General features: G+C 39.2%; 1 protein-coding gene across 1 annotated transcript; it reads right to left on the reverse strand.

Annotated features, from left to right (window-relative positions):
* Window positions 1-3,093: 3,093 nt before the first annotated feature.
* On the reverse strand, window positions 3,094-16,048 carry LOC144456765 (uncharacterized). The gene is made up of 4 exons (XM_078152287.1): window positions 15,890-16,048; window positions 7,071-7,169; window positions 6,453-6,791; window positions 3,094-3,663 (listed from the first exon to the last, which is right to left on the reverse strand). Exons 1-4 carry the CDS (start codon window positions 15,912-15,914, stop codon window positions 3,536-3,538), a joined length of 591 nt encoding a protein of 196 aa, XP_078008413.1. The 5' UTR covers window positions 15,915-16,048; the 3' UTR covers window positions 3,094-3,535.
* Between the last annotated feature and the right edge of the window lie 2,001 nt (window positions 16,049-18,049).

Consider the following 18,049-nt stretch of genomic DNA (forward strand, 5'->3'; position numbering starts at 1 on the left):
CCTTTGTGTTCACACATATCCCCCAAGGTCAGCTAAATTCCTTGAGGCAAGAACACATCATGATTAGCAGGAGAACTGATTTAGATTTCTAAAATTAACCCATTATAAGCCAGCTGAATTCTGAACTAAGTTCAGAGACAAAGACCCATGGCTTAAGCAATTACAAGACAAAAGCAGTTACAGGACAAAAATCAATTATTTGTAAATAGGATCAATAAAAAAAAATGACACAGAATTGATCTTAATCTTCTAAACCATCGCTACCAAAAATACCTAATGGAATTTAGGCTACCTTGACAGTACAGTATCCAGATCTAAGAAAGTGATAGTCCCTTTGCAATGTGACTTGGTCAGACAAATAGATATTATGGCCATTTATGAGTAGTGCTGTTTTGTTTTGTTTTGTTTTGTCGGGGTGGGGTACCATATTTTAAAAGAGCTGATGGCAAACTGGAAGGCGACCAGGATGATGAATGGTCTGGAAACTGTGTTATATAAGAATCAGTTGAAGGAGTAGAGCAAATTTAGCTTGGAGAAGAAAAGCCTTGAGGGAGTTATATCTGTCTTCAAATATTTGGAGGCCTGTCATCTACAATTATGATTAGGACTATTCTTTGTAGTTCCATATGGTCAAACTAGGATCCATTGGTAGAAGTTACAGGGAACTAGATTTTGGCTCAGTGTAAGAAAGTATAACCAACAGAACTATCCAAAATTCAACCTTATGAAATCGTGAGATCCCCACCACCAAATATGTTTAAGACTAGATGAACCAACTATCTTAGAGAAGATTCATACATCAGGCCCCTGATAGCCTTTAAGATCCTTTTAAACTCTAGGATTCTGAGGACATCTTAAAGCTGTCAGTGGTATGATTTTTAAGGAGTACCAAAAAAAACCTTACCTCATCTCTAAGTGCCTCCCTCACTTCTTTCCTCAGATCTAAAATTCCTTCAGAAGGGGTCAAAGCCTTTTAATTGCATGGGGTTTACCACACAAATAATCCCCTGGGGAACATGAAATATTTTACCTGTCAGATCTATGGATAAGGGAAGAATTTATGACCAAAAAAAGACAGAGAACATTATAGGATATAAAATGGATAATTATGATTACGTTGAATTTTTAAAAATTTTGCACAAACAAAAAGGAAAGCAGAAAACTGGGAAAAATTTTTACAGCAAGCTTCTCTGATAAAGGCCTCACTTCTCAAAAAATAGAGAGTGGAGTCAAATTTATAAGAATGAGTCATTCCTCAATTGTTACATGGTCAAAGGATACGAAAAGACAGTTTTTAGAAGACTCAATCAAAGCTACCTATAGTAATATGAAAAAATGCTTTAAATCACTTTTGATTAGACAAATGAAAACAACTCTGAGGTACCACCTTACATCTATCAGATTGGCTAATATGACAGAAAAGGAAAATGATTAATGTTGGAGGGGATGTGGGGAAATTGAGACACAAATGCACTGTTGGTGGAGTTGTGAACAGGTTCAATCATTCTGGAACTACATTCAAAGGGCTATAAAACTGTGCATACCCTTTGACTCTGCAATACCACTACTAGAGATTTAAAAAAAGGGGGGGGGAAGCCTTTTGTACCCACTTGTACAAAAATATTTATAGCAGTTCTTTTGTGGTGACAAATAATTGGAAATTGAGAAGATTCCCAACAATTAGGGAATGGCCAAACAAGTTGTGGTATATGATTGTGATAGAACACTACTGTGCTGTAAGAAATGATGAACAGGATGCTTTCAGAAAAACCTGGAAAGATTTACACGAACTGATGCAAAATGAAGTGAATAGAACCACGAGAGCATTGTATACAGTAACAGCAATATTGTAATGATGATCAACTCTGAATGGCTTAGCTATTCCCCAAAACATAATGATCCAAAATAATTCCAAAGGACTCACATCCAGAGAAAGAACTGATGCAGTCTGAATGCAGATCAAAGCATGCTATTTTCACTTTATTTTTTTCATGGTTTTCTCTTTTGGTCTGTTTCTTCTTTTACAACATGACTAATATGGAAATATGTTTTACATGATTACACACATATAATCTATATGAAATTGCTTACCATCTCAGGGAGGGGAGAGATAAAGGAGTAAGAGAGCAAATTTGGAACTGGAAATGTTAAAATGAATGTTAAAATTTGTCTTTACATATAATTAGAAAAAATAAAATACTACATTAAAAATGAAAAAAGAAAAATGCAAATTAAAACAGCTCTGAGGCACCACCTCACAGCTAGCATATGGCTAATATGACAGAAAAGGAAAATGACAAATGTTAGAGGGGGGTGTGGAAAATTGGGACACTAATGCATTGTTGGTGGAGTTGTGAACTGATTCAGCCTTTCTGGAGAGTAATCTGGAACTATGCCCAAAGGACTAAAAATCTGTGTATACCCTTCGACCCAACAATACCACTATTAGATCTATATCCCAGGGATGAAAAAAGGAAAAGCACCTATATGTACAAAAATATTTATAGCAGCTCTTATTGTGCTAGCCAAGAACTAGAAATTGAGGGGATACTCATCAACTGGGGAATAACTGGACAAATCATGGTATGTGATTGTGACGGAATATTATTGTGCTATAAGAAATGGCGAACAGGATGGCTTCACATCAACTGATACAAAGTGAAATAAGCAGAACTACGAGAACATCGTTCACAGTAACAGCAATAATGTACTATGAACAACGATGAATGACTTCACTATTCTCAGGAATACAATGACTCACGAAAATTCCAAAGGACTTATAATGAAAAATGCTATCCACCTCCAGAGAAAGAACTGATGGAGTCTGAATACAGAATGAAGCATGCTTTCTTTTACTTTATTTTTCTTGGGGTTTTTTTTTGCTTTCTTTTGCAACATGGCTAATATGGAAATATGTTTTGCATGACTATACATGTATAGTTAATATCAAATTGCTTGCCTTTTCAAGGAGTGGGGAGTGAGGGGAAGAGGGGAGAGAATTTAGAACTGAAAATTTTAAAAAATAAATGTTAAAAATTGTTTTTACATGTAATTGGAAGGAAAAAAAAGATGAGGGACAGCGAGGTGGCAAAGTGGATAGAGCTCTGGCCTTGGAGTCAGGAGAATCTGAGTTCAAATCCGACCTCAGACACTTGACGCTTACTAGCCGTGTGACACCGGGCAAGTAACTTAAGCCCAACTGCCTTACCAAAAAAGAAAAAAAAAACCCAGGAGAGGTAACTAAATACTAACACTAGAATGTAAATGATTAATATCAGATTTTTTTTTCTTTAGAGTATGTTTTGCAATGAAATAAGGTACTAGGCACAAGGGAAGGGAAGGGGCAGCCAATACCAAAACAGACAGTTGGTACCACTTAAGACAAACCATTCATTTCACAATTTGACCTTAGCTCTGATACCCCATTGTCTGTGCAGTGAAAGGTTAAGGTTATCAGATCATCAAGTCACAAACAGGTCCAGTTGTCAGTGGCCTCGTATTCGTATCATATTTCTCGGCACCAGTTCCAGGGGCACTACAGTTCTCCCCTCTTACATAAAACGCAGAGGGAAATCATCCACACCACCAGAGCTACAGAGAGGAACCCCACCACTGCATAAATTACCACTGAGTCCTCATTCTCTTGCGAGGCTTCTTTTGGGGCTGCGGAGGGAAGACATACAGTCATTACCACTGTTCCCTCCTGCACCACCACCCTTGATGCAGAAGCACAGTGAAGAAGCAGTAGAGAGAGCATGGGCCTGGGCCATCAGAAGACCTGAGGCTCTGCCACAAACTAACAAGGTAGCTTGCCATCAGCAGGTAGCATTATGACCTTGACCTCTCTTGGATTTTCACTTCCTCATCTGTCAATGTGGATAACACCTGACCTATTTACATAGGATTTTTGAAATCTTAGATGTGAAATGACTCTGAAAAGTTAAACTTTACTACCAATGCCACCTTGGGCAAGTTACTTAACCTGCCAGAGTCAGCTTCATCTTCTGTAAATTAGGGAGTTGAACTATAAGATGGCCCCTGAGGTCCAGTCTAATCTATGATGTACACTGGGATTACTAATATTCCCAGAAAAAAATGAAGATACCAGCTTTTGGTATCTCCCTTATCTTTTAGGAATAACAATAATATGCAAGGGCATCCATTTGATGAGTTTTACCCCATCATCTTGATGAGATTACAGTGTAAACTTGACACGGGCATCTGAAGGTTGTGCCAGACTGATGACCCCTCACTGATCTCTGGGGCAGAGACTGGGGCTGCCTCCTAATGACTGGCTCACCCTCAGAGACTCACTCCCTTTCTCTCTTTCCTTCATTTTCTCTCCTCCTTGGACTTTCAGATCAGAATACAATAATGAGAAGGGGACTTCATCTTCCTTGCCAAAAACAGAACATGCAACTGACCTTACAAGTAATAATAATAACTCACATTGACCCTTCACTTTCCTCACAGCAACACTGGACTCAGAGTTCTTTTTTTTATTTACTCTGTTATCGGTAAGGCTAATTGTTTAAGCAAGGGATCAATGTTAGCAAATTGAATTTGCTGAGCTGTTTCCTAATATGAAATGAAATATTTGGGAAAGCTCAAAAAATACTTGTGAAATTAGTATATATTTTCATTTTAGAAAGCCTGATTAAAACAGAAAACCTTAGTTAAATGGACAGTTAATCTTGGGACTAGGAGGCTCAATAAATTTAGCTAATGAATTTTTTTATAATCACAGATATTAACCAAAATCAGTGAATCTTTAACCTTTAATAGACTTCCACTGTATCATAACGTATAAATGGACTCTGTCCTTGCCCATTTCCCCCATTAGATTGTTAGCTTCTTGAAAATAGGACCTATGTTATATCTTAGCGTTCCCACAGCAGGGCAGAGTTTAGTAAATGTGTTGAGAAGAAGATGAGTAGGATAGTGTGAGAAAATGAGAGAAAACTACCAAAGGAAGGGCTCCGAAAGAAACTCAAAATATTTGGTCTAGATAAGACAAGACTTAGGCAGGGACATGATAGCAGTCTTCAAGTTTATCAAAGGTTGTCACATGGAAGAAGGATTAAACTTGTTCCATTTGGCCCCAGAAGACTGAATGAGGAGCAAATAACTCGAAATTGCTGCAAATCCATTTAGAATTGACATGAGAAACTTCTTAACAATTACAGCTGTCCAAAGGTGGAATGGACTGCTCTAGAAAGCAGTTGGTTCCCTCCCACTGAAGGTCTTCAAGCAAAGTCTGAATGACTACTTGTCTGGGATATGATAGAGGGGATTTTTGGTCAGGTATAAGTTGGAAAAGATGGTCTCCAAAAGAGATGGTCACTCTCTCTTCAACTCTTACTTTTGATTACACCAAAAAAATCTGTTGAAATGAATTGAATGTATATGTCCACCATTAATGCTGCTATCTGTTATGTCTCCTCTGTTAGATTCTAAGCTCCCTAAGATCAAGGGTCATGTCTGTTCTTGAAAGAGAAGTATCAATCAACAAATATTTATTAGGTGCCTACTATCTGCCCTCTATTGGTCTCTAAGCACTGCCAGAGATATTGAGTGTTTTAAAACATAGTCACAGGAGGCTGGGTGGCACAGTGGATAGAGCACCGGCCCTGGAGTCAGGAGGACCTGAGTTCAAATCTGGTCTTAGACACTAGGCACTTACTAGCTATGTGACCCTGGGCAAGTTACTTAACCCCATCGTCTAGCCAAAAAAAAACAAGTATGAGAAATAAATCTCTCTTGTGGGCCAGCTAGATGGTACAGTGGCTAGAGCTCCAGCCTTGGAGTCAGGAGAGCCTGAGTTCAAATCTGACCTCAGACACTTAACATTTACTAGCTGTGTGACCCTGGGCAAGACACTTAATCCCATTGCCTAGACTTAAACAAAACAAAACAAAACAAAAAAAAAACAGTCCCTGCTTTCTAGGGAGAAATACTACACACAAAGGAAACATTAATTAAAAATGTAAGATCAATTAATGGTTGAGAAAGAATTCCATACAAGATATCACTAGGTATTTCATACCAAATGGGGGCATCATAGACAATACGTGCTTTAAGAGTTCAGGGGGAAGCATGAGCACCAATGGTTACAGCATCTCTTAAGGGGGAGTAAGAAGGATTCAAGCTGGGTCTGTGGACAGGAGGAGAAAGAAGGTACTGATGGGTGTAAGCAAAAGTGTGGCAGCAGGAATTCATGACATTTTCAGGAGGCAATAAGAAAATTCAGAGAGGAAGGGTTCAGGAAGACGAGAAACTGGAAATGAGGCTGGAATTCTGAAAGGTTAGGACCACACTGGAAAGGACATTGAATGCCAAAGTAATTAGGGTAATGGGGAGATTTTGAAGGTTTTGGAGAAGGGTGCTGTGTTTTAAACACTGTCTGAGGAAGACTTCTCAGGAAAGAGAAGGAAGGAAGTCAGCCAATTTACCTGTCACCTGGAGAATCACATATCTCTCTACTGAATGCTGATTATTCTTCACGACACATTTGTAGGTCCCACTGTCTTGCAGCCTCACATCCTTCAAAAGCAGCACCACTACCCCATGCCTGCTGGAGAGTAAGGTATGTCTCTGGAACTCCACAGGCTTGCCCTCAACTTCAAAAGGATAATTCCGTACCAGGGTATACCGCCCATGCTGGCTGATGTGGTACCAAGAGACCTGGTAACTGAGACCTGGTAACAGGAAGTCTGCCTTACAATAAAGGGGGACATTCTCCCCCATCCTCGAGGTCACTTTTGTCCCGTTCACGAGTAGAGAAGAAATATCTGGGGAGGAAGGAGATAACCAAGCTTAGGGCTAGGGCTCTGAGGACCAGAGTCCTAGCTACCCAGTCCCTGGTGACACACTCTGTCTCCCTTCCTAAGCAAACTAGACAGGTCCTAGGAAGGGAGGAGGACAGGCTACTGGGGAGAACCTTCCAAAGACTTATGCCTTTGTTGCTCCCAGAGCTCAGATACTCATTCAGGCCACCATGCAAATACAAAAGCTTGCTCTCTGGTCACTTCTAACCCTGCTTCTTCCATGAAATCTCACCACCAACTCACCTGTAGTCATTTCTGCCAGGGTAAGAACTTCAGCAATCCCAAACAGCTTCAGCAATCCCAAAAGCAAGAGCAAGGACCATCTACAAGAATGTTGCCCTCCTGGTTCAGAGAAGAAAGTCATGAATAAAAAAACCAGAAAAATCCATGAAATTTATTTTATTACTTTAGAAATGGCTAATTCAGGGCAAATCCCCAGAGTCAAAATCACACTCAGTTTGTATCAACTTAATTTGTCCTTGTTTCATATAATCAGAGCATCTTAGATGTCATTTAATCCAACCCATCCTTGAAGGAGGAGGCACCTCCAAAATATCCCCAAGAAGAGGTCATCAAAGACTCCATTTAAACAACTTCACTGACAGGGAACTGCTGACCTTTAATTCTACAAGAATTTTATCAACCGTCTCCTACGTGTCAGGCACTTCTAAGTCAGCCTACTGTATTTTAGGACAATTCTAATTCTTAGGTTCCAGAGGGTTAGAGCTGGAAGACCCTTTGGAGCTCATCTAATCTAGTTAGAGCTCATGTTAGAGCTGAAAACTCACAGAAGTATATGCATCATAGAGTTATTGCAAGAGGTCCCTAAATGCATTTGTAAACCAAGCATTATCATGTTGGTCTTTATTAAGTTCCAACAAAATATTCAGCATGACAGTATAATAAGGAAATGTATACTAAGAATGTTTCCTAATTATATTGAATAATATTAAAATATTGAGTAACAAACACTATGATATATTAATAGTTTTCAAATGTACATAAATGTTGAAGTAAATAATGAAATACAAATTCATTTAAAGCAATGCTGCATTCACAGCAGGTTTTTGTCATAATTTCTTAATCAGTAGATACTAATAATACAACTAGTTATATAGGGGTCTGAACATTTTTTTAATATTAAAAAGAAATCCTCCTGCTCGGAAAGGATAGAAACATAGTCTAACACCCCTCCCAAACACTCAAACCCAGGAGACAGTAGTTTGTCATACATAGAAACAGCAAAGCCAAGATGCAACCCCCCAAGTCCTCATTTCTAAATCCAGTGTTCTTCCCCTCATTCTGCATATTTTTAGGAAGTACCTCCTTAAATTGAACCAATCTGCCTCCCTGCCTTCCATCTTTCCCCCCTGCAACCAAGCAGAATAAATCTAATTATTCTTCCACAGGCTAAAGATTCACATACTTGAAGTTTCTGACTGTCTTCCTTTCTCCAGACCCCAACATATCTCTAGTTCCTTAACTGATCCTCATAACAAATCTTATTTACAGGCTGTGGGTAATACAACTGCCCCTTCCCAAAAGAGGAGGGAGAATTGTGTGGTTACTTTCTCACCAGGGCTCATGGAGGACAGGTAGGTAGGGGTCTGCATTAAAATGTAAATGTAGGGCCCTAAGTATTTTGAAATATTTACTTAAAATCAAACTATGTTTGAAAATGTGCGTTCTGTATCCCTTAATGGGAATACCATAAAGGGAAGGGATAACTTGGCTGAGAGGAGAAAGGAACTTAGTGCTAGAACAGGTGGCTAGTAAAGGGTGATTGTTGGGAGAAAAAATATGGAGTAGAGCACAGAGCAACTAATGGCAGAGAGAAGGGATGACAGCTCAGTGAGAATGAAAATAATCATTAATAACAGAGGCAGCATGAAGTTCCCTACACAGATAAAATGTCAAGAGTAGGCAAATAATTACTAATAGCCAACATTTATATAATACCTAAAGATTTGCAAAATGCTTTCCATATGTTATTTCAATTCATCCTCACAACAACCCTGGGAGATAGGTGCTTTGTTACCCCATTTTACAAATGAGCTGAGGCACATAGTAAGTGGTGTGCCCTGGGGCATACAGTAAGCGTCTGAGATCACTTTTGAATTTCGATCTTTCTCATTCCAAGTCCAGCACTTGATCCACCGCACCAGCTCACTGCCTCATTAGTATAGAATTTTATATTATAGAATACTTATGAGTTACCAAGTGTATTATGTAAGTTATTCCCTCAAAGCCTGGGAAGTAGGCGGGATGGGAGATCCAAAGTGCAAAGGTAAAGGACAGACTAGCCCAGGAGAGGGGGGACAAAAGCAAGAATAGGAACCTAGAGAGTTTAATGGTGAAAACGAACTATTCTGCAAGTCAGAGATAGACGAAACAGTGAGTAACCAGGATTCCTACAATGGGAAACACCTGGACATTTTTCAGGTCGGTGAAAGAGATGGCTTCCATGTTACTCGGTTTCTTCTTTTTCTATTAAAAAAAAAACTTAATATGCACTTATAATCAACAAAAAAATTAAGCATATTTATAAGCATTTCTTTTTTTTTAAATTTAACATATAAAATGTCCATAACAGCTAACATAACAGCTGTCCTTTTCTATTCTGTTTACAAAGTCACAGGATCTGAGTGACAAGGGACCTCAGAGATCATCTATGTTCCACCTACACTGTGCAACATCCAGGTGGTCATCCAGACCTCTAACGAGGAACCCATTGTTTTCAGAAGCACTTTTGGATATCTGAAGTCCTTAGGAAGGTTTTCCTTACAATAACCCAGATACGCCTCCAACTCATTCTCCCCTGCCCCCTAGGATAAAACACTACAGCTCCAATGCTTTTCCAAATGACAACCAGTTCAAGTGCCTGAAGTCAGCTATCCTAGCTCCCCTAGCTCCTCTATTCTCCACGCTAACCATTCCCAGTTTCTTCAACCAAACCTCCTAAATAAAATAACATGGTCTCCAGGTCCTTCTTTATCCATATAAACTTCCTCTGGACAGTCTCCAGCTTGTCTTTCCTAAAATGTGTTTTCCAGAACTGTACACAATATTGTAAATGTGGTCTGACCAGGGCAGAGTACAGCTGGACTGTTACCTCCCTAGTCCTTCATACTAGACTTCCTTTAATTAGCCTAAGATCACCCCTGTATCAAGGTGTTGTACATTTTGATTTTTAGGTAATTGCATTTAGTGCATGTATTATTCTTCTGATTTTATTTTCTATTATTTCATGTCTTTGAAATTTCTTTATATTACTATATTCATTTTAATTGCATTATAATCTCCTATTACATTGATATTATATATATATGTATGTATATATATATATGTATATATGTATATATATATGTATGTATATATATATATATATGTATATATATATATATATATATATATATATATATATATATATATAGTATCCAGTTGTTAATCATGTACCTTGTTTCCAGTTTTTTGAGCTTACAAATAACATAGCTATGAACATCTTTGGACAGTTAGGCAGCACAACGGATAGAGTGCTGGTCCTGGGGTTAGGAGGACCTGAGTTCAAATCCAGCCTCAGACACTTACTAGCTGTGTGACATTGAGCAAGTCATTTCACCCTGTTTGCCTCATTTCCTCATCTGTAAAATGAGCTGGAGAAGGAAATGGCAAACCACTCCAGTATCTTCGCCAAGTAAACCCCAAATGGGGTCATGGAGAGTCAGACACAACTGAAATGACTCAACAACAAAAATGAGTATCTTGGAACCAAGAACATGGTAGGGAGGAAGGGAGCAGTGGTAGACAGGATAATATTATTGGGTATATTTCCAATAATGTTATAGCAAAGACATGAATCTTTACCATCACAAAGATTTTACCCCATTTTCCTTGTATCATAGGTACCTGGGCTGGAAGCATCTGTCTCTATTTACAGGCTTTCTCAGGTAAGAGCCTCAAGGTAATTTTTGCCCCAGAGGGAGGTGGGTAATGGAATGGCAAAAGGAAACGGAATGTGAGAATCATCCCACAAACTGAGAAAAGGTGACCTCATCAGAAGCACACTGCTCTAGTGAGGAAAATGAGATGAATGATTCATGGAGAGGGAAATCAAGACTTTTGTTTGGGCAGGGTAAGTAAACATGATTCCATGACAACTGAAGAGGATTTTCATTTGCAGCATTGGGTTACGGGACCTGGTGTGATAAGACAGAAAATTACAGAGACAGAAAATTTTGGACCTGGAATTGAAAAACAATGACTCTAATCAGCCTCTGCCTTGGGTTGGCTTTTGGGGAAATGATACCATCTTACAGAAAGAAGAATTTACTGATAGAGAGCATCAGTGGAAGTAAGTAAATAGGCCAGAGACATTCTGATCCAGGGGACAAAAGGGCTATATAATATTGTTTGCATCTCCTGGTTCACCTGCTCCAGATTAAGCATCATCCATCTCTTGAGAAAAAAAAAGCAATTGCATCTTTAGAAAAAAGTAAATAGCAGCAAGCAAGCAGGAAAGAGGAACCACTGTGGTGAATGATTCGAGATGGAGTCTCATTAATGAACTCATGAACTTTTTCTACCACTGGAACCCACCTAGAAGATGGAGTCACAGGGAAGGTTAAGGGGAGGAGATTATCCTGAGACTCTTAATTCTATCTTGCCTAAGGTGCTAGGGAAGAGAAGGGTCCTTCTGTATTCTTTGCTCAGTAATTAAAACTTGTTATATGAGTTTGAGTGCTTACAAGGGGAGTTGATGTCCATCCTTGGAAACAGTGACAGATTGATTTTCCCAGGTGCCAGCTGAGTGGGTTAAGCAAGAGAAATGAAAGGTCACCCTTACACAAGTCAGGAGAGTGCCATGACACAAGGGTTGCAGTGGAATTATTGGTCTTAAAGCTTAACTTCCTAATGTAAATCTACGTAAAATGAATATGATGAAGTGTTGCTATGCATCTACAGATACTCTATACTATTCAGATTTGTTATGATAATGTAATAACAGGGGTGGGAAGAATGTTTCCAAAGGGCTGATGAAGACTATCCTAGAATTCATCCTCTAAAGTTTCAGGAAAAAGAGGGATGATGTGGAGGGAAAACTAAAAAGATTTTGAGCGGCACACATGCACTACATACTATAATCAATGTAGAGCCAACTCTGGTTGTATAGTAATTGTGGATAAAGGGATTAGAATGGATACACCACTAATATTTATTTCATGCAATTCAAATTCCTTGCCCACCAAACATTTTGCAAGATTTGTCAGTAAGGGAGGAAACTCAAAAACTAACATATGGAAAGAGATTTGACCAGGAATCAGGATATCTAGGTGTAGTGCTCTACCCACTGTGCAATTTAATTAGTGCAATGGCCTACTCTCTCCTTCAAAGCTGCTCTCAGCATTCAATTTAACTGCACTAGTTAAACTGCACACTGAATAGAGTGCTAGACTTGGAGTCAGGAAGACCTGAAGTTCAAATACACCCTCAGATGCTTACTAGCTGTATAGCCCTGGGCAAGTCACTTAACCTCTGTGCCTCCGCTTCCCCATCTACAAAATGAGGATATTAATAGCACCTACTTCCCAAAGTTGTTGTGAGGACCAAATGCTATAATATTTGTAAAGTGCTTTGCAAACACTATATAAATACTAGCCATGATAATGATGAAGATGATGATTTCCCCCTTAGAGGACAAGGAAAAAGTTTCTTTCAAAAATGACTATGCTTTTGGACTATTGTTGCAGCTTCCTAACTGGTGCAATAATCATAATTATTATTTCATGGGTGAGGAGACTGAAGCAGTTCCTCCCTTCAGTTATCACTCCCCACCAACCCATCCTACCCAACAATGCCATAAAAAGCCTTTACTGCCACCGAAAAAGATTTCAACAGCTCCTTATTGCCTTACAGAAGTAGTTTTCAAGCTGTTGGGTAAGGAACCCTAGAAGTCGGCAAAATTTCTACAAAGGATTCACACACAGACTAACACTGTCATTTTTCACCTTTAGTTTTAGCAAAAGTTGCAGTCAGTAAGGATTTATTAAGGAAAAAACATACCTTCTATAAACTGAATTACTGTCCATGAATCTATGTATTACTATTTTTCTAATGCCCCATATGTAAATGTTTGTGTTTAATAAGGTATTTACTTAAAAGCATCATTAATATTCAGAGTTTTTTGGAAACATGAATTTTCTCAATTAATATATACAGCTAAGTATTACAGTTTATAAAGTACTGAATTTGAAGTCAGGAAGACCTGACTTTCAATTTTGCCTGTGTGACTCTGGGCAAGTCACTTAATCTCTCTGAACCTCAGTTTCCCTATCCATAAAATGGGGATGATAACAGCACCTACCTCCCAGTGTTGTTGTGAAGATCAAATGAGATAATGACTGTTAAGTGCTTAGCACAGTGGCTGGTCCATAGGAGTTGCTAAGTAAATGCTAGGCATTTTATTATTATAAGATAATATCATGACTATCTTATGAGTGCTGAACATTTAAAAAATATTTATTATTTATTCAAAACTTTTTTTATTTTTAAATTTTGAGTTCCAGATTCCCTCCCTCGATCCTACACTTCCCCCACCCACTGTGAAGGCAAACAATATATACATGTGAAATGATGCAAGACATATTTCCATATTAGCCATATCACCAAAAAAAGCAATAAAAAAAATAAGAAAAGCGAGAACATTATAATTGCGTTTGCTCTGAGTTCATTAGTTCTCTCTCTGGAGGTGGAGAGCATTTTTCATCACGGGCCCTTTGGCTGGGATCACTGTACTGATCAGTGAAGCCACTTCTTTCACAGCTGATTCTCATTACATCGTTGCTACTATGTACAACAATCTCCCAGCTCTTCTCACTGCACTTGGCATCAGTTCACACAGGTCTTTCTATGCTCAAAATTTTTGAAATTAAAAAGGGCTCTTTTACTGAAAAAGGCTGGGAATCACTGGCTTACAAATTAAAGTCCAAACACCTCAGCCTGACGTTCAAAGTCCTCTATGATCTGTCCTAAGCTTGCCTTCCAGGCCCTATTTTACAATACTGTTCCACACAAAACTGTCCACTTCAACTATTCTACCTGCTGTCTCTCTAATGCGCCATGCTCATTCCTACCTCTAAACCCTTGTTCACAAAGTTCCCCCTATCTTGAAGCCCCTTTCCCTACTCTTCCCCCACCCCCAGCCCAATGCATGCACACCAATCCAAACCTTACCTATCTGTTACGGTGTTTCCAAAGGCTAGCCTTCCATGAAGCTCACAGTTAATACCTACCACTTACTGCCTGAGCTGCTCATTTGACAGTAATGTCCTAGCCTCTTATATCTTTGTTTTGTAATTAAGCCCTTAGAGTGTTGCTTAGCTTTTTATTGCTCTTGTTCCAATGTCCAAAGTCACATGGAATTAGTGGATTTAATATAATTGGGGAGGCAGCATAGGACAGAGGAAAGAACACTGGACTAGGAGTCAGATAATCAGAGCTCTAGTCCCAGGTCTGCATGTCTTCGGACAAATCATTTCCCTACTTTGGGCTCTGTTTCCCACACTTATACATATTACAGCAGATGTTTTGTAAGGTACTTTCCAGCTCTAACATCCTCTGGTTCTGTGATTTTATTATGGGTAAGTTTAGGGGTAAAGTGTGAGGAGGAAGAGGAATAAGAAAGCAACAACTTAAGTTTGTTTGAGCAAGGGAGGTACCAGTAGCATAGCAGAGGGGTCTAACGGGGCAAGCAAAGTAATGGAGTTGGAAAGCTCTTGTCAAGTAGCTCCCAAACAGCTGGTCCCTCCCTTTGCTCTGGTGCTGCTAACAAATCTATCTAGCAAGAAAGTATGTGGGACCAAACCACAAAAAGTGGAGGTCTGGGTCCCAACCCTCGGGAAACTCCCATTCTGATAAGGGTGAGGCAGAGATGGCAAGAACACTAGACTTGGAGCCAGATGACCTGGTCTTCAATCCTGACTGATATTTATTACAAATGTGAACTTGGGGAAAATATTTAACCTCTTTTAGTTTTAATTGTCATCTGTCAAATGAGGACAAGTGTGCACTGCCAACCTTATCAGACTGTTGCAGGAAACTTGTGAATTGTAAAGTGCCACCAAAATGTGAGTTATCTAAGTGAGAGAAAGGAAGAATTTCATCATCATCTTTGTTGTCCTTGATTCCAAGAACACAGAATCCAGGCTCAGCCCCTGGATTCCAGAGGCCACCTTGAAGGGACAGCTGCAAAAAGTGAAAAGGCTACCATTGCTCAATCTGCTTGGGTGCTGTGTGAATAATACATAGTCCCACTTTCTGGAAAGGGTAGGGTGGGAGGAAGGGGGTAAGAGGGGAGACAAAGAATGAGAAGCCAAAGTCTCTGCTCTCAGAGATACCATGAACTTAGAATGCTATAGAAATGTGTGCAACAGTTATCTTGAACTCTTACTTAAATTTTGTCCTTTAGTTTTTCAAATGAGCTGTTCCCTTCCCAGCCAGAATAAGTTCCTGGACTGGGCAGGGAATGTGCCTTACATTCTCACTGTTTTTTCCACAGCATTTAATGTAATGACTACGCTATGATCATTGTTCAGTATTTGTGGATTGATGCTCAATCCTGCCACATCGGCAGGAAAATACCGTGTCTGGGACAGTCCCTTGTACCCTAGCATATTAAGCTCTGACACCTGCATAACATAACCTTGTACTTAAAGCACTTTATACTTTTCAAAGTGCTCTCCAAAACATCATCTAATTTGATCAAAATAACCCTGTGAGATAAGTAATTTAGATATTACTGTTCATATGTATGTAGCAGGTGAGGGGACTGAAGCCCAAAGAGATTTTCTAGGGACTGGTCAAGGTCACACGGTTAGATAGTAAAGTCTATGTCTCCTGATTCCTACATCAGTCCTTTGCTAGTCACTCCATCCCTTTATCCTGCCCAGCCCCTTCCACTACAATGATATTCCAAGTATCTGGTTTCTCCTTCCTTCTCTTTTATATATAGTTCATCCAGGCCTCATTTATCATAAACACCCCCAAAAAGACAGAAGCAAACTCACTTCTCTGGGACCATCTGGATGGCATATTCCCTTCCAGCGTGACACTCTTGCAGCTGGACCAGGTTCCCAGTGCCTCCCAATCTGTCCGATGCTCTTAACCATGTACTTTTCTGAGTTACACCTCTAAGGCAAGACCAGTGTTCCAGCTCACCCGAGGAATCCAAAATTTCTGAGGGTGGAGGGGGGAGAAGGGGGAAGTAACTGCTGACTCATCAGTGGTGAGACTTGATAAGACTGAAGAACCAATACCTATTCCTGAGACCGGTTCATTAAGCAGCATTTCTCTAGAAAGGCAGATGGCTCCCCAGCCACATTTTATGGTTGAAGGGCAATGAGTTTACTGGACTGAAAGGGAATTAGTAGGAATAAAATATAAAGGAATATGTAAAGATAAATTAAACAAATTTCACTCCTCCCCTTAACTTGCTTTTGTGTCTAGGATGTCAGTAGCTATAAGCTCCTTGAGGGCAGACTGTCTTTTGCTTCTTTTTATACCAGTGATTAACACAGTACATGGCATACAGTAGGTGCTTAATACATATTTATTGATTGACATATAATAATGTTTTTGGAAAGCTGTGTAATCAAAATAAACATAAAATCTAGTATTTCCATAGAACTTTTAATTTTTTCAAAGCACTTTTCCATCTGTTATTTCAGTCAGTCAATAAACATTTGTTAATGGCCCACTTTGTGCCAGGCACTATACTGAGCACATTTGTTCTTTACTTGCTGGGAGTTAGGCTAAGCAGATATGGTTATCTCATTTGACAAATGAGGAAACTGAGGCTAAGAAAAGTTATCTGATTTTTGCCTAGTGAGTTAGCTGGATCTAGTATCCAAATCTCCTGTTCAGTTAGTTTAATTCCACTAGAAGGGAAACTAGCATTTTTGTTTGTTTGTTTGTTTTTAGTGAGGCAATTGGGGTTAAGTGACTTGCCCAGAGTCACAAGCTAGGAAGTATTATATTTCTGAGGCTGGATTTGAACTCAGGTCCTCCTGACTCCAGGGCTGGTGCTCTATCTATTGAGTCACCTACCTGTCCCGAAATAAGCATTTTTTAAAGCACCTACTATGTGCCAGGCACCGTGCTAAGCACTTTGTAAATGTTCCATTTATTCCACACAACACTATGAGGTAGATGCTATTATCATCCCCATTTTACAGTTGAGAAAACTGAGGCAGACAAAGGTCAAGTGACTTGCAGTCATACATCTGTAAGTGTCTGAGGCCAGATCTGAACTCAGGTTTTCCTGATTCCAGGCCCACACTCCATCCACTACATTATCTAGTAACCTCTAGAAACACTGATGATGTCAAACTCAAACTGAAACAAGGGCCATTAAACTATCATAAGGATCTCTATAGGCATATCTTCATTTAGAACGCTACATATTAGCATTATCTAAGCTTTACTGTACTTTTATTTATTTTGTAAATATTTCCCAATTACATTTTAATCTGGTTTGGCACTCAGGAATGCTGTGCGATCCTGCAGCCTGTGGCGACATGTTTAACACCTCTGCTCTACATCATGTTAGCTTCTAACTTGAACCACAGAACTGAAGAGTTGGAAGAAAACCCAAAGGTTGACTTTTTTTTTTTTGTGGCACCATCATTTACCTAGTATCCCACATTTCTAACATTAAGGTTGTTTTTTATTCATATCATTCCAATTGTTTTTCATGTTCTATTAGTTATAAAGTTCTGATTCTAACCTTCTCACATCAGGCTTCTCTTCTATTCCCATGGCCACAATCTTGGTATAGGCCATCATCACCATCAGCTTAGACTATTATAATAGCCTCCTGGCTATTACTCTCCTTAAGACTTCTATCTGTTCCTAAACTACAATTATTTATTTACTGGGGAATGGTTCTTGGTGTTATTTTTGGGGATCAGTTCTCTATATATTTTGCATATCAAGCTTTTGCTTATAGCAAGTTTGCCTTTATTTTATTATTTGTGCTTTCTTTGGTTGCTACTTGTTTGCTTTCCTTGGCTACTACTTGTTTCCCTTCTTTATGTTTCTTTCGTCTAAGGAGCTTGCAAAGCAAAAACTCTGCTCATGTTTTGGAGTTTGGGAGGGGGAGGTGGGCAGGATACTTCAAGTGTCTCTTTTTTTGAAAATCTATCTTTTTTCACTGATGATTAGGCTGA

Source organism: Phascolarctos cinereus, unplaced genomic scaffold (assembly GCF_003287225.1).
Source record: "Phascolarctos cinereus isolate Bilbo 61053 unplaced genomic scaffold, phaCin_HiC Scaffold_4;HRSCAF=312, whole genome shotgun sequence".
In the NCBI taxonomy this organism is placed as follows: domain Eukaryota; kingdom Metazoa; phylum Chordata; class Mammalia; order Diprotodontia; family Phascolarctidae; genus Phascolarctos; species Phascolarctos cinereus.

What these genes read in the sequence shown, in the direction of transcription:
- LOC144456765 (XM_078152287.1), bottom strand. Translation starts at nt 15,914, where the DNA reads ATGCCATCCAGATGGTCCCAGAGAA. An exon ending in ATCCAGATGGTCCCAGAGAA is followed by an intron (nt 7,170 to 15,889) that starts GTGAGTTTGCTT and finishes TCTCTGAACCAG; the next exon opens with GAGGGCAACATTCTTGTAGA. An exon ending in TGTGATTCTCCAGGTGACAG is followed by an intron (nt 3,664 to 6,452) that starts GTAAATTGGCTG and finishes TTCCCTCCGCAG; the next exon opens with CCCCAAAAGAAGCCTCGCAA.